This window comes from Mercenaria mercenaria, chromosome 2 (genome assembly GCF_021730395.1).
Source record: "Mercenaria mercenaria strain notata chromosome 2, MADL_Memer_1, whole genome shotgun sequence".
Lineage (NCBI taxonomy): Eukaryota > Metazoa > Mollusca > Bivalvia > Venerida > Veneridae > Mercenaria > Mercenaria mercenaria.
This window is the reverse complement of record NC_069362.1, coordinates 68,912,609-68,935,725: the sequence shown is the minus strand read 5'-3', so window position 1 is coordinate 68,935,725 and position 23,117 is coordinate 68,912,609. Positions and strand designations below refer to the sequence as shown.

General features: G+C 35.4%; 2 protein-coding genes across 3 annotated transcripts in view; both read left to right on the top strand.

Moving 5' to 3' along the window:
• Positions 1-913: 913 nt before the first annotated feature.
• LOC123562819 (mammalian ependymin-related protein 1-like) lies at positions 914-3,469 on the top strand. The gene is made up of 5 exons (XM_045355420.2): positions 914-1,303; positions 1,660-1,741; positions 2,155-2,277; positions 2,865-3,040; positions 3,278-3,469. Exons 1-5 carry the CDS (start codon positions 1,007-1,009, stop codon positions 3,359-3,361), a joined length of 762 nt encoding a protein of 253 aa, XP_045211355.2. The 5' UTR covers positions 914-1,006; the 3' UTR covers positions 3,362-3,469.
• Positions 3,470-15,794: 12,325 nt separating this feature from the next.
• Positions 15,795-23,117, top strand: part of LOC123564210 (long-chain-fatty-acid--CoA ligase 1-like) — an 18,463-nt gene continuing 11,140 nt past the window's right edge. Inside the window, exons 1-4 of one of the 2 annotated variants that reach the window (XM_045357589.2) lie at positions 15,795-15,952; positions 19,873-20,041; positions 21,813-21,924; positions 22,281-22,348. In XM_045357589.2, coding sequence (XP_045213524.2) covers positions 15,948-15,952; positions 19,873-20,041; positions 21,813-21,924; positions 22,281-22,348 — 354 coding nt within the window. In that variant the 5' untranslated portion in view covers positions 15,795-15,947. Of the gene's footprint in view, positions 16,047-19,872; positions 20,042-21,812; positions 21,925-22,280; positions 22,349-23,117 lie in introns of both variants that reach the window. The other variant, XM_045357588.2, reaches the window with a different exon arrangement.

The window sequence follows — 23,117 nt, the reverse complement described above, 5'->3', positions numbered from 1 at the left end:
ACTAAAGAAGGATATACATTTGTTCACAAGGCCGTTGCTGAAAGCAGAGCAGAAAGAGACACGCCAATAAGGGTTCCAGAAAACAGGGATATGGCAAACACCAAAGCAGTTCAGGTCATTTTTATGATCTGCATATCAGGGAGTCCGCCGCCTGTCCCATTCAATCCAATCAAAAAAGCAAGCCTTTCGTCCAAGTGAAAAGGTGTTGAACACCAAACATGTGTATCTCAAAGTTAAAAATAAAACAAAACATTAACAGGGGGTCCGAAAGAAACAATTGCATTTACAATATTATTGCAGATGAGTCGGGTATTAGAAAATTTAATATTTGACAGTTACGGTAATTCTTTATTAAATGCTTGTTGAACTTGTTTAAAATGTAGTGCATGTATGTGAATAAAGAAATGATACTTATATTTCGTTAAATTAATGTTATCTTAGATAAATCTGCAATATTTAGTTGTATTAAAATCTAAAGGAAGTTGCCGTTAAACATCATCTAATTTTCAGAATTTGGATATATATAATCAATCGTATTTCGTTACACGTGTTAAATTCATAATTTTATAGCTAATACACGTTTGGCGACAAAAAGCATTGCTACAAGTGTCATTCTTTTTGTATTAATAACAACAATGAATCACGAGTTTGATAAACTCTGATATCTTTTCTGTCAGAATTACCAGGACGTGGAGAAATATACTTAAAGTACGTGTCTCTCTAGCAACATAATTGAAGTACACACATTTGATTTTCTTAATTAAAGAAATAAAACATAAATAATATCAGAGGTAGATTCAAATCTCTTCCTTTCGAAGGTTTGAAAGATAGCATATAATGAAGTCAACTTTCAAGTATCGAGATTGTAACCGTTATATCAGTGACCCCTGTGTATCAAGTATGTCATGTTTTATTGGCAACACTCATCTTTTGATATGTTAACTTAGTATAATACGAAAGTCTATTAAATTAGCATGATCATAACACATAAGATTTTAAAAGAAAAATGAAATTATACATTCTTTTTATTTGTCTTACCGTTGCTTCATGTTTCAGTGTAAAGCCAGCACCAATATGCTGCTTTCCGGATCAGTTCGAGACGTTTATGTTTATTTCTCAGGGTGTTGTTGATGTCCCATCTGGAAAACTCGGGTACGGATACGGTTATGCTAACGCAACAGTTAGAACGGCATTCGACGGAATTAACCAGTTGACGTACGCACATGAACATTCAATGAGTTTTATGTCGATTTATCCGGTTCCTATTGTACTGGATTCTGCAAATATTTTGGACTACAAAAATGTACGTATGATTCCGTTGGAAAATAACAGTGATTCTAACTAAATTAAGGTAAATTTATTAGTTTCGTTTATACTAATTTGTTTTATGTCAGTAAGGTTTATTTGAACTATTTTCGTGTCCGCTACCTTAAACAAACCAATATTAATGTCATATATGTTGGCCAAAATTAATTTTCATGCTTACCTAATGAAGACTTAACGTTGATGTACTTTTGTATAGAATTTATTCTTCATAATAATTATAAGCATAGAAAATTATCGGTCTAAAATACACGTGTTTTCCTGTCATTATTATGTATTTGCACCAGATGCATGTCAATATGCAACAAAGGGTTACCAAGAAGGGTTAAATTTTAGAATGTGCAATGGCGTGTGTATGGAGATGGTTCATGTGACAAGTTGGACGTCGGACTTCCACTGTATCCAGAATGCATACCTGGTATATCTCTTTTGTTCCATATCCAATTTTTAACATATATTTTATTACTCGCCAGCTTTTCTTTTTCAGTGTTTCAGTTTTGTTAACCAACTAAGTTTCGAATAAATGCTTTATTAGTGTTAAGTTATTTTTGAAAAGTAAGTGGCAACTTTGCAATATAAACTGGAGGTACCTGACTGACATTGGTCAATAACGTCAAAACTGACTCCTGTCCGTACACTCGGATAGCTACGTGACGTAGTATATGACACAAGTAAACATATTTTATCAAGAGCTATATTTCTACCATGTTTTTATTACATGAGACACTTGTGTTTGTAGTTTTGCAATTTTCACTTAATACAGCATATTAAAACAAAACGTTAGTTTTTTGTGTGTAACATAAGTCCTAAAGAAGGTATACTCCATTTTAGCTAACGCTTCGTTGATGAGTAAAGGTCTACTGGGAAAAACAGGAAAAGTTTTGCAGACCTTCATATTCCACAATCGCATATATCTAGATCCGTATGAGGTCACTGTAACGGTTATCATGTCAGGTATAAAACTTACTACTAATGTCATCGCATATATCTTTTTTTGAAAAAAAATAGATTCGCATGAGGCTACAGTAACGGTTATCTTATCAGGTATAAAACTTACTATTAATGAGTTCAGATATATCTAGATCCGTATGAGGTTACAGAAACGGTTATCATGTCAGGTATAAAACTTACTATTAATGAGATCAGATATATCTAAATCCGCATGAGGCTACAGTAACTGTTATTTTGTCAGGTACAAAACGTTTTATTTATGAAATCGCATATATCTATATCCGTATAAGGTTACAGTAACGGTTATCATGTCAGGTATATGTCAATGTACTGTAGACTCCGTCTTCATGAATATTAATGAGCTTTACTACTTCTTGAATGTATGTATTGTTATATGATTGTACAGTATAATCTTGTATGTTTGTGGAACTATATGCTGTAAATAAATATATAAAAGTACCTGTATTCTGACCGTAGATATATGATAAAACAGGATCAAAATCAGAACCTTTACTAATGCAACCAGATATAAAGTAGTATTGCAAGGTGTACTGTTACTGTATAAATATAGGCCAAAGTGTTTTCTTCAGATGATAAAGAGGGTGAATGTATTCCTTTGAGAATGTCAGTGTCTCAGGCATATGTGTTCGACAGTGACAAAAATGTTGACATCACAGTAGCAGATATATTCGACTTCACACCTGGTATAAAAGACATTTCTATATTTACCCCACCGTCGTCATGTGACAAAGTGACAACAATAAAGGTAAAGCAATCTTTTATCTCCGTTACCTACTTGAGCGAGATTGGATAAATTAACCTTTTATTTAACTAAGGGCTATCATATTGTTATTGCAATTATATGTGTTAACATATTGCAACCCATTTAAAAATCTGTGAAGTCATCAGTAGTTCAAAATATTGTACTGTTAATGATTTGATGACTATTAAAATAAATAAAATAGTAAGATTCTTAAATGTTTGTTTTGCTGTTTCGTTGTAGGAGTCAGGATCAATAAAAAATTCGGGAAGCATCCGGGATATCCTGCAGAAGTTTGCAGACATGCATAGAAACAATAGAGAATAATACAAAATATTCATCATGCCTATTATTATTATTTGTATGACATATAAAGTTTTTTGTGTGAGATTTAACATTACTTTAATTAGCGTTAAACCGGATTCATCATACTAATCAAAACGCCAGAAAATTTTCATTAGTAAGGTATATTCCTTTAAAGCAACAGCTAAATAACTAATTTTTCAAGACGAGTCGAAGATGCGTCATATAAGGATGAAAAGACTCGGGTGACTTGTTAAGATTTGTCTTCCAATTACGAAAAAATATTCAGTCGCAGAACGGTATACAACTTTCGCCCTAAAAAGCATTCTCCGCCTACAAAAACACATATGTTTTCAAACTAGATATCAGTTTAGTTCCAATAGGCCACTCCTTACTCTAGTTATTCAGGTAAAACAGCCTACATATAAGAAAGATCAAAGCTGCCCGATCACTCTGTACTAGTGACACAGTTTTCGGTGAACTGTGATTTCAGACCTGAACGTAGCCGTGAAAGTAATAATAGAACTGAATATACACATCCTAGATATAAATTAAACAAAATACCCACTGATTTTATGAACAGTGATTTGTCAAAATTAGCTATTCGGGAAATTATTACTTTAATTCAACAGTCCAGAGAGAGACAAGAGGAAATGAATAATATTCATTTGAAGTTATGTAACTTAATAACTAAGGAAATGTCGGAAAGAATCCCTACATATAACTCCACCAAATGTACAAATAAACGCTTTAAATCCCATAAACCTTACTGGAATGATGATCTGAATGAACTCTGGAACATTATGAGACAGAAGGAAAGAGATTTTCTAAAATGTCACGCAAATAGAAATATTCGTATGGCAAGAAAAAGGGATTATGTAACCGCAAGAAATAATTTTGACAAATTTTTGAGGTAATCAGACCGTGCTTACAGACAATCCATATCGCTCGACATAGAGGTTATGTGTACAAACAATCCGAATGAGTTTTGGAGGAAAATTAAGAATTTAGGTCCTCGTACAGAAAGATTAATCCCAGTTGAAATCATTGATAATTCAGGTAGCTTGAATTGTGACGAAAATGCTGTGTTTGAAAGGTGGAAAAATGACTTTGCTAACTTGTATAGTGCTAGTGACACTTCGGCCTTTGATGAAGCGAATAACGACACAGCAAAATTACATAAATACCTATTAGAAATGAATATCGAAGATCTGTTATATGTATCTAATGAGCAAATTAACAAAAATATCACCCTGGAAGAAATTTCACAGATTGTTATGAACGCAAAATCAAATTCTTCATGCGGATATGATAGAATTCCATATGATGTGCTAAAGTTCCCTGCTATCATTGCGGCTTTACAAAAACTTTTTCAGATAATTTTTGACAGTAGTATGATCCCTAGTGATTGGCGAAAATCTATTATATGTCCAATATTAAAGGATTTAAATTCAGATCGTCGTATACCGTTAAATTATAGGGGTATCAGCCTATTATCGTGTATTAGTAAGATTTATAGCTCTTTTTTGAACAAGAGACTATCAAATTGTTTGGAAAGTAACAACATTTTGGCTGACGAGCAAAACGGATTTAGACGAAATAGGTCATGTGAGGACCACGTGTTTACATTGAATAGCATAGTCAGAAACAATAATGAAGTATTTACAGCATTTATTGACTTAAGAAAGGCATTTGATTTTGTAGACAGGGACATGCTCTTATACAAGCTCCTAGCAAATGGCGTTAATGGCAAAATGTACAATTCACTAAAAAGTATATATTCAAGCTCTATCTCATGTGTACGGATAAATAATAAATTAACACAGTGGTTCAATTGCACTTCCGGTGTAAAACAGGGCGATAACCTTTCACCTACTTTGTTCTCCGTGTTCGTAAACGACCTTGCTGGTGAGATTAATGACATTGACCTAGGCATAAAATTTGGTGAAAATCAAGTTTCATTACTGTTATATGCAGATGATATAGCATTGATTTCTGATTCGCAAGTTAACCTTCAGACTATGCTAAATAAAATACATGATTGGTGCAAGAAGTGGCGGGTTTTAATAAACACAACAAATCAAAATGTATGCACTTTAGAAAAGGACGTGCTCAGAGATCAGACTTTTTATTCACTATAGGTGACAATGAAATAGAAACAGTGGATAAATACAAATATCTTGGTGTAATATTTCATGAAAAGTTAGACTATTCATTCCACTGTGACGCAATAGCCAAAGGCGCCGAAAGAGCGTTAGGAAGTTTAATATCTAAAATACATAAGTTTAAAGACTTTGGATTCAATTCATACCAAAAACTATTTAATAATTGTGTGGTACCTATTCTTGATTACTGTTCTTCGTTTTGGGGCTATAAACAATTTCAACAAATCGACAACGTGCAAAATCGAGCAATTAGATATTACCTAGGGGTACATAGATTTGCGCCAACAATGGCATTATTTGGTGATACTGGATGGATACCCAGCATGTATCGCAGATGGTTTAACATGTTAAGATACTGGAACAGAATGATTGGTTTTGATGAAAATAGACTAACGAAGAAAATGTTCAATTATGATTATAATGAACACAATAATAACTGGTGCAGTGATATAAAACATGTTATGTCAGAACTCAACATTTTGGAGCATTACCACAATAAAACATATGTTGACCTGCAAACTGTGTGTACCGGACTTAACACATATTATGAAAGACTTTGGACCATCAAAGTACAGAATACCCCAAAACTAAGAACGTACAAACTTTTTAAAAGTCAATTTACGCAAGAACAGTATATCAGTTTAAATCTAAAGAAATATGAACGTTCTCTTTTAGCGCAATTTAGGTGTGAGATATTACCTTTGCGCGTAGAAACCGGTAGATATATTGGAGAACCACTGAATGAGAGACTATGCAAATTGTGCGAGAACTCAGAAGTCGAAGATGAGACTCATTTTGCCATTACTTGCAACAAATACAGTTCAGTCAGATCTAGTATTTTCGCCGATATTTTTAACAATAATGATTTTGTTCAATTACCGCCTGCTCAACAATTATCATATTTAATGCAAAACCATGTTCGAAAACTGGCCAAATATATTGTAAGAGCCTACATATTGCGTAGAAACTGTCTGTATTCTGCAGACTGATTAACTGGCATTAATTGGAGGATATCATTTGATAATTGGTGCATTTCTATTTTCATAAGTGTTTTTAAAATACGCTTACATATTATACATGTATCAATAAGTTGTTATGTAAGCCTTTACCATTCTTATAAATTATATGCATTTTATGTGTATACCTCGCATATAGAACTGTTGAATGCTACTGTAATACGTGATGTTCTTTATTATATTTTGTATTATATTTGGTATTGACCGTCATCAACGTTTGAAAAAAATGTATATAGTGCACTTTTAAAATTTGACGTCTTTGAAATATGTATATACCGATTGAAGGTGACTTATAGGCCCATGGGGCCGGGTGTTCTTAGAATAATGTAGCTAATATTTGGCTTTATATGTACACTGTGTAACACATGTCACTATAATAAAATATTTACTTACTTACTTATATTAGTAAAGGTACCTCATTCTAACAGTAAATTTTGAGCAAAAGCATTTAAGTCATGCCATTGTTCATTTAACTATACAGAACATTTTACCGGCGATTCCCTAGAAGGCGTTTAATGAGCAAACTGGACCAAGAGTGCGATGGCCATCTGTGCAACCCTTTCTAAAACTAATTCTGTTTTTGATCAGTCAAACAGACGATCTTTTTGTGGAGTATACCTATGAGCATAATTAAGCTCTGTCTAACCAATTCTATTCATGTTGCAAAAAACCTTAAAGACGCGCCACAAAATAAATGTGTTCTTTTTTATTATATACCTATATGAATTCTGTAAAAAATCGGCTTGTATTTCACCATTAAATATGAACAGACAGACATAAATTCCGTATTGTACCTTTTAAATTCCGTATTGTACCTTCCGTATTGTATGCTGCCGGACTATTTTCATTAATATGCATGATTCGATTCATTTCTATACATAGCGCACATAAAAACTTCACTAAGTTCCATTCAATATCGATAAACATTGAAAATTTCGTTCAAGAACAAAACAAGAATCAAAATGGTAAAGGTATATAATAAAAGGATCATTATAGCAGTAGCTAGATCTGGGACTTTGTATTCGGCTCTCGTGGATTTTGCAAGGTCGGATCACACTCGGCGCGCAAAGCGCCTCGTGAGATCCGATCTGGCAAAATCCGCTCGAGCCGAATACTGCATCCCAGATCAAGCTACTGTTATAATAGACCTTTATAACGGACACGGACAATGTAATCGTACTATGTACTATGGTCAATATCTGGGGATTTTCTCAAAACACAAAAATTGTAACCACAGGATTTCGTTTTTTTAAGATATTAATACAATAAAGGTTTTCGCGTAATTATAATTATCAAGGCACAACATATATCTTTATAATTCTTGGCAGTGCTCTCGTCTGCTGCGAATAAATCTTGTCCTCAAGGAGAACACAGACGAACACTTTATATCTACATATACATCAGATGAAAAAATGTCATGTTCAGTTTAATCAAACGTCACATACCTGTAATTTTATTTATTGTCATTTGATAAAATACTATAAATTTTTACTTTTGAAATTTTTGAGAATTATTTTGACAGTCTAGGTAAAACAATTCTGACCTCAACTCAAATAGACCATTGCTAGGTCTTTTCACTCAAATAAGTATAGTTTATGGCAGAATATTATCTATTAACTTAGATACAGCGACTTTGATCCAAACAGCTCTAATGCAATTGCAAGCTGGTGTTTTTTTAACTATGTTATTTCTCATGTTTGGTGATAAACTCTTGACCGAAAACGATTTTTCTATTTTCAGTAACAAATAAGCAGCTACCAAATATATATCCAAGCCTTTCTATATTAGAGAGCTACCTATAAACAAAGTTTTGTCATAACATCTCGTCATTTACTGTAATTAAGCTCAATCAATTTAAGCGAATAAGGATTTCTATAATATGTACTCACACAGACGTCTGTGTCGGTTTTGCTCTTTGCGCTCGGGTCAAAATTGGCCACCTTCTAAATTTTTCTAGTAACCGCCCCTATAATCATTAAACCTCATATTTTGTAATAGTGTTGGTTCAATGTTTAAGTCAACCTTCTCAGTGCCTTCTTACTACAATCACTATAATAAAAAAGCAACATTTCTTAAGGACTGATCTTATTAAAGGATAAATTTCTCACATGCTCCAACTCCTTACGCCTGTACAACTGGCAATAGCTTCATCTCGTATCTCAAAAGTGCAAATAGGCAAGTAAGAACAAACAGTAAACCACATTATTTATTTTGTAATAAAGTAAGCTTCTCAAATAAATATATATAGGTACTATTTCTGTGAAATTCTAATGTTTTACCAACCGGAGCGGAATATATTGCAAAACTTAAGTTTCGTTTTGAACAGGCTCTATATCACGACTCTCGAAAGTGCTGACGTAAAACAGGTCATCTCTGATAATCGATCTTCATAAATGTCAGTTACAGTCGTTTGTGATTAGAACTATATTGCGCGTTTAACTGAAATAAGGTTCCAAATTGTTACAGAAAGTAGTCTTTTTGTTTTGCTACTTAGAGCCTCCTCGGAAGTATCATTAGCCCTTTCCTCCACTTACTTTACTAGCCAACAAAAATATGAGGATCCAGTGTTTACAGGCTGTATTATAGCTGATATTGTTTCTAAATATCTATTTTCCTCCATCCCTCTGATTCTTACACCCTGACTACCAAAACATGAGACAACAAACAAATAAGTTTTATGTTGTTCTAATTTTTAAGTATTGTCCCAAACACCCAGATCCTTAAACCATCCAGTTACACTCCTACACCGACCGTCAGTTATCTTTGTAATTTTTATTCATATTCCTTTCTTTTTTAATTCCTTGTGTATCTTTTAGTTGTTTTAGAGCACCCCATCCTTTCCCAAACACTTACAAATACGTCACAGATCACTGTTTTTGTAAGTATGTACAGCATGCAAATTTACAGGATTCAACTTTACCTCTACACATTTTAAAAGACAATGCGCTGTAATTATAATTATACATATTCTCGATACACACTAAGTACAATAAGTACAATAAGTTACCATGATTCCAATAATATGTTTGAGTTTGAGAAAACCCCTCAAATTTGATCGCTGTACAGAGTAAGTTTACATTTACATTTCCATGTCCGTGTCCGTGATAAAGGTCTAATAACCCTGCTAGACCTTTACAACGGACACGGACAATGTAGACCTACTATGTACTATTGTCAAAATCTGGGGGATTTCTCAAAACATACAAATCAAAACACATAACTGCAGGGATTCGTTTTATTTTCCGATTACTTTTTAAGACATCAAATTCAAATGTGTTCATCTTATTATCAAGACTCAGCATTTTTTTATATTTCTTGGAAGCGTTATTCTCTGCAAGGAATAAATCTTGTCTACAAAGAGAACACAGACGAACACATATATTTACATCTTACAAAAAAATACCATGTTCAGTATAAACAGATTTTAAACAGTTGATTTTTTTCATCCTAGCGACCGAAAATACATTCTTAAGGTAAGTCCTGATATACGTTAGCAATAACCAAGTTTGGTAACAATGTTTCTCAAACAGAACTAAATTCGTTTGCCGGTAGCTGTTTCTTTGTTTAGGTACAATAATATTGAAATAGAAAAAGTGGAAACTCCACAGGTCGCTCAACACAACAAAAACGAAAATGTTGCAGGCTCGGTTTGATTGAGCCTGTTCATGGACGGTAGTGGAAATGCATGCTACCGTCCACGCCCTCTAGCCCCGGGTTGAGCAGAACTCAATATTGACCCCAACTGAAGGAGCCTGAAATGCAATCAAACCTCCTATTTTGTAATAATGTTGGTTAAATATTCATGTCAAGCTTCTCAATACCTGCTTAACTACGGTCCTAGGCTCCAACTCTTTAACGCTTACAAAAGCGGCACTGGCTTCCTCTCGTATCTCAAAAATGTATATAGACAAATCAAAACAATTATTAAACTACCTAATTTATTTTGTAGTGAATTATGCTTCCCAAACTTTTTCAACTTTCTTTTTTGAACCGGCTCTATTTCGCTACCCTCAAAACTTGTCATGTCAAAAGTGCTAACTTAAGACAGTAAATCTATGCAAATCGCTCTACATATATATAAGCTACAGTCATTTATGACTATAACTTTATATTGCCCGTTAAATTGAAACACGTTTACAAATTGTTACAAAAAGTAGCCTTTCTTTACAACTTAGTGCCATCATTAGCTCTTTCTTCCACTTACCTCATTTGCTACCAAAAGCAGATGGAGCCAGTGTTTACAGCTCATTTTGTTTCTAACTATCCATTTTCCTCCAACCCAATGACACTTACAACTTGACCACCAACATAAGACAAAATAAATAGAATTTTATTCTCCCAAACATCCAGACCTTTAACCCCTCTCCCCTTTCTCAAGTCCCCTCCACCCCTCCCCCCACACACATACAAGATACAATTCTACATCGACCCTCAGTTCCTTGTCTTACTTTTCATTAACTGTTTTCTGTAAGCTTACACAACATGCAACTTTACTGGGTTAAACCTTAATCTCTACATATTTTTAAATGCGCTTTAATTTATAACCAGACATATTCTCACAAGTTCCTAAAACATATTTGAGAAAACCCCCCAAATTTGAACGAAGTACAGAGTACGTTTACATTTACATTCCCATGTCCGTGTCCGTGATAAAGGTCTACTGTATCTCCATGATAGTAATTATACATGCTTTGCACGAAGAAAATGAGAAATAACAAGTATCTGGTCACAAATTGAGAATGACATATATAAGGCCAAGACAATGTGTTTAATGTCTAAATATATTATTAACTTAATATAGTAGTATGCACAGTACTTAATGTATTAAGGTGGTTTAGACCACACTTTGTTTCTACAGTGTAAGATAGTTATTATTCTATGTTTATAAAATTATACTGAAAAGAGAATGACTGAATAAATTTGCAGATGATGTTGTGAAAACACATTCATTCAAGGAGGGCCTAAATTGCCCACCTGTCATTTTGTAGAATAGCTGTATTATACCAGTATTATCAGAATGATTTGCATGAAGTTCATGTGGGAGGAAAAAGTAGGTCACTAGATCGTGGTGGGTCTTTAACATTTACACAGGTATATTAACAATGTACAAGTTTGTTGCACCCAGTACAATCTTTTGCTAAAATACATTTGTGTCGAGCACGTGTTTTCCTATGATTGTACTGTCAGTGGAAAAATGTTTATATCATAGTCAACAACGGTCTGTTTTGTTTTCACTGACAAATATTGGAGTATTTCAGTGAAAAATGGATACAGTGTTTAATGGTCATTTCGTCTGAGAAGACAAAACAACAGTAACAAACTCCTTGAGAAGATTCCTTTTGGACAATAACAGAAGCAAACTGTGGAGTTAGAAAAGGTGTTAAGCAAATCGATAAACTTCAAGGCATTTTATAGTAGTGTCCAGTTTTTCCAGATATAAGTATTACATCGCAAGATGTTTCACTTATCCCTATCTATAGCAATATGTTTGTAGTTACAAACTAATGATTTAACCAGTTATACCGCTTATAGTCATCTCGTAATAAATGGTAATCTCCCTTAAACTATCTTATACATATAAAATTACTATGTACCAAAAGCGGTCAGACTAAACGCTTTTTTGTGTTGTCTAAATGTAGACATAACTGAACCAAGTTATGGTTATAAAATCATTAAGAAGCAGAAAACACAACCAAGCAATTTATCGAAGACTCGATTTTGCTGGGTGTGTTTATAAGAGGTTATGAAGTACGCAACATTCCTTGCGCTCTCGATATGTTTTCACAAAAACATTGAATGGACTCGATCGAGCTGATGTTGCCTAATGTATTAAAATCTATAGGAAAACCCTTTACATGCATAGAACACAAGTCAGCAACATGACAGCGGATAGTCTGTTCATTGCTGGTAATGACACGTGCAATTCCCCTTTCACTCAAAGCTATGGTTTAAATAGAAATCTGTTACACAGAACCATAGGTTGGACCCAATGCTCACTACGGAACTAAAGCAGAAATATCATTAACATCGAACCAACGTTGGAAACAGCTTTTTAAAAAACAACCGTAACACAAGTCATGAGCTGATAATCTAAGGAGACACAATTGTCTGAGAATACAACATATTATGCTGCCTGCAAGTTAAGATCATACAATGGCTTTAAGGTTGTACGTGTAATAAGTAGGCCCTAATACTCAATTTATCATTTTACAGATCAATCTTTCTGAAAACTGTTAAATTTCTAGCCAAAGCTGCTTGACAGATCAGTATATAGAAACAGATATCTACAAAAAATATAATACAAAGGAAAATAGTCAAGACACTTTTTTTATCGTTTCTATCGCTGTTTGTTTCATCATTTGTCCGAGACTGAACAGAATTAAACAGCAAAATGAAAACCAAAAATGATGATAATGCTATGTCTATTCATGACAGTTGAGTTGTCCTTATGATGTTTTTCCTCTTTGATAGTTAAAGTCAAAGTCATTGCCTTAATTCAAAATCAGTGGAATCGATGCTGCTGTATTAAATCTTCAAAAAAGTGATATTGTTTTACAAAATGGGAGATTATCTTAAAGAAGTTCAAGACAGATTTATGGTTCTTGTTATTTTCACTTGTTTCTGCAACAACCATTATTTCTAAGGTGTTAAGTTGCTCCGAATTAAACAAAGTAAATATCTTAACGTTTTGACAACTGGCGTGTTACGATTTCACAAAGTAATGTTTATTACATCCTACCATAGATTCTTTGATTGTTATGTTAGATTTACTTTTGTTTTAGATTTGCTGTCCGTTTAGTAATTTTTTCTTTCTTTCCGTTTCATTTTTTATTTTATTACCCACAGCAGCCTTAAATCTCTGAACAATACTCAAACAATTTCATAATAACTAAACGATGAAATAAACGTATGTTGCTACCAGGGGAGACCACTGGGTATAGGACACGCAAAGAAGACATTGCGAGCGTTTCGGTAACTTAAAATAAAGAGCATAAAGAGTTTTCTGTTGTCAACAAAATTAAAATACATATATTTCAATAATTTGTTATTATCTCATATCGCTCATTATATTACAATCTATCGAACTGAAAAAAAAATAAAAAAGGATAAATTGTGATTTTTCTACAAAATTTCTTTGAAGGGGTCTATTACGTAGTTTTCTCACCACTGACAACGTGAATGTCACGTAATGGAATATACTTGTTGAACTGGTTCTTTTTTATGGTGACGGATTATACGTGACTAAGCTCATTTCGCACACTAGATTCACGTGCTAGATATTTCAAATTCCGGAGTCGTATTAACAATTGAGCCGTGCCATGGGAAAACCAACATAGTGGGTTTGCGACCAGCATTGATCCAGACCAGCCTGCGCATCCGCGCAGTCTGGCCAGGATCCATGCTGTTCGCTAACAGTTTCTCCAATTCCAATAGGCTTTAAAAGTGAACAGCATGGATCCTGACCAGACTGCGCGGATGCAAAGGCTGGTCTGGATCCATGCTGGTCGCAAACCCACTATGTTGGTTTTCTCATGGCACGGCTCAATTAATAAACTTGTGTGCCTACTTAACGTTTGATGTAGTCTTTACATGTATTTTATTTATATTAGAGAGTATAATATAAACATCACGTTGTCTTCTTGCTTATAACGTAAGCAAATGATTATTGTATATTTGATACAGATATCAAATACCTATCCGCTCTGAACAGCGGATATTGCAACAGGACATCCCGGAAAAGTGCATTTAAACTTAATATGCACAATTGTTGATAACTTCATTACTTTAAATATGTTTTACTATTAATTTAATGAGATGTGTCAGATGAACAGATAGATATTAATGTTATTTATTTTTAAAATATGTGTGAACTAATAACTTGTCTAAAAATTGTTAACGTTTTATTTCTTGACTGGTCTGACAGTGTAGTCGCGAACGACAAGAAGAAGAAGATTTCTTGACAGAACATCATAAGTATATTGATGCTTTCATCCATACAAATTATGAATAATGAACATGTTTATATCTAACTGCGCAACTGTCATATCTTCCCAAATGATTAATACATCCTATTAAGTTTAACTGAATATCAATACTCGATCATCGCAATGTGCAAAAGGCTGGTCAAATAAGCTGAATAATTTCATTCTGGGATTCTGCCAAATTTGTTTAGTATGTAAATAACAACAAGTATAAAGTGACACGCGAAACTATTGTAACTGTATCTAAATAAACAAAAGCTGTCTCCATAGGATGACACATGCCCCCGATGGCACTTTGAATGAATAGTTATGGCCGATGTTAGAGTTTAGGACCTTTGACCTACGGACTGGGTCTTGCGCGCGACACGTCGGCTTACTGTGCCACACAATCATGCGTAGTTATTTTAAGATCCATGCATGAATGACAAAGATATGGACCGGACATGCCCATCATTGCACTATCATAAAATATGACCTTTAACGTCTAAGTGTGACCTTGACTTTTGAGCTACGGACCTGGGTCTTGCGCGCGACACGTCGTCTTACTGTGGTACACATTCATGCCCAATAATTTTAAAATCCATGCATGAATGACAAAGATATGGACCGGACACGCCCATCAATGCACTATCATGAAATATGACCTTTAACGTCTATGTGTGACCTTGACCTTTGAGCTACGGACCTGGGTCTTGCGCGCGACACGTCGTCTTACTGTGGTACACATTCATGCCAAGTTCATGAAGTTATTTGAAAATCCATCCATGGATGACAAAGATATGGACAGGACAGGCCTATCAATGCACTATCATGAAAAATGACCTTTAACGTCTAAGTGTGACCATGACCTTTGAGCTACGGACCTGGGTCTTGCGCGCAACACGTCGTCTTACTGTGGTACACATTTATGCCAAGTTCATGAAGTTATTTGAAAATCCATCCATGGATGACAAAGATATGGACCGGACACGAAAATTGCGGACAGACCGACAGACGGACAGACGGTTCAAAAACTATATGCCTCCCTTCGGGGGCATAAAAAAAAAGATACAATAGTTTCGCGCTCAGCCCTCGATAGAGCATTTTCTCCCAGCTGAAAAGGGACATGACGCGGGCCTTAGTGGCAAAGTACCCAAAGAACCGAGCATCCAAATGAAAAGTATACCACCAAAATTTAAATTTCGAAGAAACAATAATATCATATAAATCGTCAGTGACCATATGTTATATATTACCAAACGAATGAAAACTTTTAGACTGAAGCACGATTTAACTAACATCAGTGATTTCGTACATGTACAACAAATTAAGGTTTAAACATTACGTTAAAATCCCCATAACATTCAGCTGAAAGTATACGCGTATATCCGTGATTATAGCAGTCAATGGGTTACACTGATAAAGTATGCATTGTGAGAGGACATGGGTTGGATAGGTGATAACAGGCATGAAGTATGGACTTTGGAATTTACTCGCATGAACTCTAAAGTACACTAGTTATACTATTTAGTGTGTAAAATTTAAAACCGTGATATTTTTTCATTAGGTAAGTCAAAATATATTTACATATTCTATGCTAAAACATTATTTGCTGTATTTATTTTGACGAGTCAAATTTATTATAAGTGATAAATGAATTTTATCATAAGAAAATGAAATGCCGTTGAGTTTATTTATCAGTTTGTAAGAAAGTTATAGACAGCACACAGTTGATAAAGTTCAAGTTTCATCAGAATGACGCATATTTAATTAGAATAGCATAAAGCTCATATCTTAATAACAGAATTGTTACTATACCTTTCTGGACTTAAATTAAATATTGTCATGAGTGCTATGATTTTAAATCTGTACCGTTAGTTGCTTCATTGGCATGACAAAAAATGACCTTGATACTATTGTAGGCTTCAACATGCTCGGCAATGAACTTGACCTTGATGTGTTTATCGTATAGATAAACGCACAAAGTGTCAAAAGAGGTTATTCACAAACGCAAAATCCCAATTACTATAAACCTAAATAAACACTGAATTGGTACTTAATAAAGAATGACATTTTAAAGAAAATACGTTGTTATCACACAGCAATATTAACGTTGATTTGCGTTAAAGATTTACGGCGTACCAACACAGTGCAGGTTACGTGGCGCCAAACAGGCACCAAACGGACTTCACGTCATGTTTGCATCGAAATATGGAATCAAAACTTTTATACATGTTGAAATCGCAAATATACAGCAAAACCCAAGTTTTTAGACCTTTTCAGTACCCTCTTCTGATCATGGAACGGTAAGGCAGCGGTTCCAATTCTTGTCATATATATGTTGTCCTAGAATCACGTGGAGCAGGAAAACCAAAAAATACAAAACGATACGAACGAACATATAACAGATCAAAAATATGAATATCGTCCTAAAACGGTTATCAATCTAACAATGATCTTAAAGTTTTAATCGATACGGTTCTGACCTGACAGACAAAACAATGAGCATTGACAAGAACATCGATCGTTCGAAATCAACACTAGAACGTTAACTAACATAACCATGTATAAAATATAAAACCTGACGAACCATATGCGTCCGACCTAGATCAGTTCTTAAATACGGTGTTCCGTTTGGACAATCGTGACATTTTATTTAATACTAAACCGCGATGCACGATGGTACGATGACGAAAACGCGATGACACGATGATGAAACAACGATGGTACGATGGTGAAAACGCGATGTCACGATGATGAAATCGCGATGGTGAAAACGCGATGTCACGATGATGAAATCGCGATGGTACGATGGTACGATGGTGAAATGTCGATGTAATATCGCGTTTTCATCATCGTACCATCGTGCCATCGCGTTTTTACCTTACCATCGTACCATCGCGTTTTCACCATCTTGCCATTGCGTTATCATCATCGTACCATCGTGTTTCACAATAGTACCATCGCGTTTTCACCATCGTACCATCGCGTTTTCACCATCGTGCCATCGCGTTATCATCATCGTACCATCGTCTTCCTGTTAGAAATGTTAGTCCCGTACATTTGAATTTTTGTATCTCAATGTATTTTGTGGGACGAAATTTAGCATTTAGATTCTGCTGTTTTGCAGAATGTTTTACAAAATGTTCAGTGCTCTACTTTGTTCCGTTTGGACAATCGTGACATTTTATTTAATACTAAACCGCGATGCACGATGGTTCGATGACGAAAACGCGATGGCGCGATGACACGATGATGAAACAACGATGGTACGATGGTGAAAACGCAATGGCACGATGATGAAATCGCGAGGCTGCGATGGTACGATGGTGAAATGTCGATGTAATATCGCGTTTTCATCATCCTACCATCGCGTTTTCACCATCGTATCATTGTACCATTACGTTTTCATCATCGTACCATCGCGTTTTCACCATCGTGTCATCGCGTTTTCATCATCGTACCATCGCGTTTTCACCATCGTGTCATCGCGTTTTCATCATCGTACCATCGCGTTATCACCATAGTACCATCGCGTTATCACCATCGTACTATCGCATTTTCACCATCGTACCGTCGCCTTCCGGTGGTCATGAGCAGTGGTACAGTATATGTGTCAGTAAAATACAGGCTTGATACAATCTCATCTTCACATTGCACTATGTACCTTGTACATCCTAACATGAATAAGCTGAGTTTGAATAATACCATGTGACTATTACACCCAGCTTTTCATTTATTTTCATGCATACATAAAATACAGAGGACGTGGCCTTGAAGATTTTACAGTTTTACTGAACTGAGCACTGAACATTTGTAAAACATTTTGCAAAACAGCAGAATCTAAATGGCAAATTTCGTCTCACAAAATACATTGAGATACATTCATCTATTGTTGACAAAAATACAAGTGTACGGGACAACGCATTTCTAACCGGAAGGCGATGGTACGATGGTAAAAACGCGATGGTACGATGGTGAAAACGCGATGGCACGATGGTGAAACCACGATGGTACGATGATGATAACGCGATGACACGATGGTGAAAACGCAACGGCACGATGGTGAAACCACGCTGGTACGATTATGATAACGCGATGACACGATGGTGAAAACGCGATGGTACGATGGTGAAAACGCGATGGAACGATGGTGAAAACGCGATGGTACGATGGTGAAACCACGATGGTACGATGATGATAACGCGATGGCACGATGGTGAAAACGCGATGGTACGATGGTGAAAACGCGATGGCACGATGGTACGATGATGAAAACGCGATGGCACGATGGTGCGATGGTGAAAACGCGATGGTACGATGGTGAAAACGCGATATTACATCGACATTTCACCATCGTCCCATCGTGATTTCATCATCGTGCCATCGCGTTTTCACCATCGTACCATCGTTGTTTCATCATCGTGTCATCGTGTCATCGCGCCATCGCGTTTTCGTCATCGTACCATCGTGCATCGCGGTTTAGTATCAAAAAAGGCACGATTGTCCAAACGGAACAGAATCTAAATGGTAAATTTCGTCTCACAAAATACATTCAGATACATTCTATTCTATCTCTTGTTGACAAAAATACAAGTGTACGGTGAAAGTGAAAGTGTAAGTGAATACGCGATGGTACGATGGTAAAAACGCGATGGTGTGATGGTGAAACCACGATGGTACGATGATGATAACGCGATGGCACGATGGTACGATGATGAAAACGCGATGGCACGATGGTGCGATGGCGAAAACGCGATATTACATCGACATTTCACCATCGTACCATCGCACCATCGCGATTTCATCATCGTGCCATCGCGTTTTCACCATCGTACCATCGTTGTTTCATCATCGTGCCATAGCGCCATCGCGTTTTCGTCATCGTAACATCGTGCATCGCGGTTTAGTTTTAAATAAAAAGTCACGATTGTCCAAACGGAACACCGTACCAAACGGAAAAACCGAATAAACTACTTCATGTAATGTTAAAAGAACAAAATGTAACTGGATATTTGCTACATGTAAAATTTACTGGTAAAACACATTCAAATATATTTGGTTCGTTGGATATACACTAGTAATAACTAGTTCTAGAGTAATTAGGGCTTGAAAAAAAGAAGACCATACAGTTGAAACTTTCGTATGCGAATGCTTGACTCTGTATAATGATTTTAATATGAAATTAGGTATGACACTGTGCTAACATAAATGCTTATTTTTCAAATTGTATTCCATGTAAACACATGAAAAATAGGAGCTGTTTAAATGTATCTGTTATCTTGATTGCTTCAAGACACAGTACGAACGTAAAAAGTAATTCATAACAGGAAAACATGTTAATTTTCTATATTGTGATAGTTCATGACTGCCTATTTGTGCATCAATTACAGTGTTAGAATGCAGTATCTTCGTGAAGTACCGGGATTGTCAAATCCAGTGGGCGTGGCTATCGGGACTGCCGCTACGCTCTCGGCTGCTGCAGCCACATATTATTTAACGTCTAAACCAGCACCATGGGAGACAGGAGTGGACATGAACAACCAATCAATAAAACTTCCAGTAAATGTTTTTATTTTTATACATTACAAGTTAGCTTGCTCATTTGCTGAATCGCTTAGGGTTATACTGTATTCTATACCGTAAAGTCATGTTGATGTCTTTAATGAACGTGAACGATAGATTACCACTTATATCTTTCAGCATGCCTACATTGTCATAAAAAGCGAAACTATTTTACTAATTATACGCCCGTTTGAAAAACGGGACGTATTATGGGAACGCCCCTGGCGGGCGGATGGGCGGGCGGGCTTTCGGCGTCCACAGACGTTGTCCGGAGCATATCTTCTACATGCATGGAGGGATTTTGATGAAACTTGGCAGTTTTGTTCACCATCATGAGTCGGAGTGCCATGCGCAAGAACCAGGTCCCTAGGTCTAAGGTCAAGGTCACACTTAGAGGTCAAAGGTCAAATTCAAGAATGACTTTGTCCGGAGCATATCTTCTTCATGCATGGAGGGATTTTGATGAAAGTTGGCACAATTGTTCATCATCATGAGACGGAGTGTCGTGCGCAAGAACCAGATCCCTACGTCTAAGGTCAATGTCACACTTAGAGGTTAAAGGATACAAGAAAGAAAATTTTGTCCGGAGCAAATCTTCTTCATGCATGGAGGGATTTTGATATAACTTGGCACAAATGTTCACCACCACGAGGCGGAGTGTCATGCGCAAGAACCAGTCCCTGGGTCTAAGGACAAGGTCACACTTAGAGGTCAAAGGATACCAGAATGAAAACCTTGTCCGGAACATTTCTTCTTCATGCATAGAGGGATTTTGATATAACTTGGTACAAATGTTCACTACCACGAGACGGAGTGTCACGCGCAAGAACCAGGTCCCTAGGTCTAAGGTCAAGGTCACACTTAGAGGCCAAAGGTCAGATACAAGAATGACTTTGTCCGAAGCATTTCTTCTTCACGCATCGAGGGATTTTGATGTAACTTGGCACAATTATACACCATCATGAGACGAAGTGTAATGCGCAGTTCCCTTCTTTAGAATTACTTCCCTTTGTTGTTACTATAAATAGCTTATATTGTAACTTTTTCATTACTAGTCGCAGGGAAAAATCGAGACCACTTTTTGTAGTACAACATGCATGCTACATCCAATTATGAGGTGTATGTTGACCAATCTCTACCTGGTAAAGATTTTTGTGTGGAATTACAAATTTTTTTGGATTTTTTTTTTTTTTTTAAGATTAACTTCCCTTAGTTGTTACTATAAATAACTTATATTGTAACTTTTTTTATAATTGACCGTAGGGAAAGAACAAGACCACTTTTCTGTGGTACAACATAGATGTTACTTTCAAATTTTAGGTGTATTTTAAGGTATCTCTAGCTGGTAAGGAGTTTTTTTGTGGACTTACAATGATTACTAAACAACCACAAAATTAAAATTACATTTGCAAATACAGGTGCTAGAGTAAAGAAATTTGCTGTGACGGGCGTATATTGTGACATTCTGGCACTCTTGTTTTTTGTTATTTTAATTCAGATTGAGGATAAGAATTTATTAGTTCTCTACATATCTGCGGCAAGGTAAATCAAGGCAGACTTTTATGCATATAAACGTGTTAGACCACTGCCGTTTTGTTATTGACCGTTCAAATGTGTTGTTCTATTGTATTCTTTTATTTGCTTGTTTTGTCCTCGTTCTCTATGTATTTTTGGGTATGTTGTAATATTGTATACATTTCTTACAAACACTGTTGATACGAAGTTTCGAGTCAATTAAAAAAAAAGGTTTTTAACTTTCTGTTTCAAGGATGGCTCAAGAACAAGTGTTCATGTACCTGATGGGAAGTCTTTCATTGACTACATTTATGAGGATGCTAGGACGACACACGAATCTTTCAAGAGAGGCCTCAAAATTTCAAGTATGTCTCAATGACGTTTTGGCATTTTACCATTTACTCCCATTATTTTCAGTTCGCAAAAAAAGAAACTTTATCATTGTCCCTTTAAAAAGTTATCATAAAAATCATTTATATCTTTAATGTTTGCATTCCTTTTTTCAAAATGCCAAGTAGACAATAATAATTGCCTTATAAACACCCCTGCTGGCGTCAAGGCACAGGACTGATGCTATTTTCAGACAACAGGCCGATGGAATGTTATTCTTAAATGTTTCTCAATCCTGTTTTTGCTTGAACAAGTTCAGACCATGAGCAGGTTTAACATAAGATTCCTGAGCGTACTGGCAAAAAACAGACTCATGTTGGTTTACTTGTAGAAAATGGACCGTGCCTTGGAACAAGAAATGGACCAAACAGGGAATACACGTGGCTGACATACAGTGAGGTAACTCTGATCAAACCAGTTTTTATTGTTTTATGTTTTCTACGTTTCATTTCCTTTGTATAACTAAGCGTTACAGTATATAGTAGTCTTATGTCTGTAAACGTCAATACGTTTTAAGGTGTTTGTATATAATTCAACATAATATGACAAAATAGACAAAAAAAAAAAAAACAATAAAAGGCTCTAAGTGTTAGTTACGATGTATTATGACCAGGGTTCGTATTTATCAACGTTTAAAGTTTGAAACTTAGAAATGACAAATCTAGTATTTGTCATACATGTGTTAGAACTAAGCAAATTTGTACTTCTGAAATCTGGTAATTGCCATACATTTGTTCGTAGCAGACGATACTTCTGAAATCTGGTATTTGTCACAAATTTGTTCGTTGCAAGTTTATACTTCTGAAATCTGGTATTTTTCGAAATCTGGTATTTGTCGAAATTTGTTCGTAGCAAGATTATACTTCTGAAATCTGGTATTTGTCACAAATTTGTTCGTAGCAAGTTTATACTTCTGAAATCTGGTATTTGTCGAAATTTATTTGTCGAAATTTGTTCGTAGCAAGATTATACTTCTGAAATGTTGTGTTTTTGTCATAACGTTTTTCGTACCAAATGTATACTTCAGAAATTTTGCTAGGGGTTTATAAAGTCAGAACGTACGCTAATTCGTCAATGACAGAGCGAAATAATAACCTAGCATTTTGAAGACTGACTTAAAAACAACTCCAGTCTATAAACATTCATAAATACAGTCACTGTATATTTT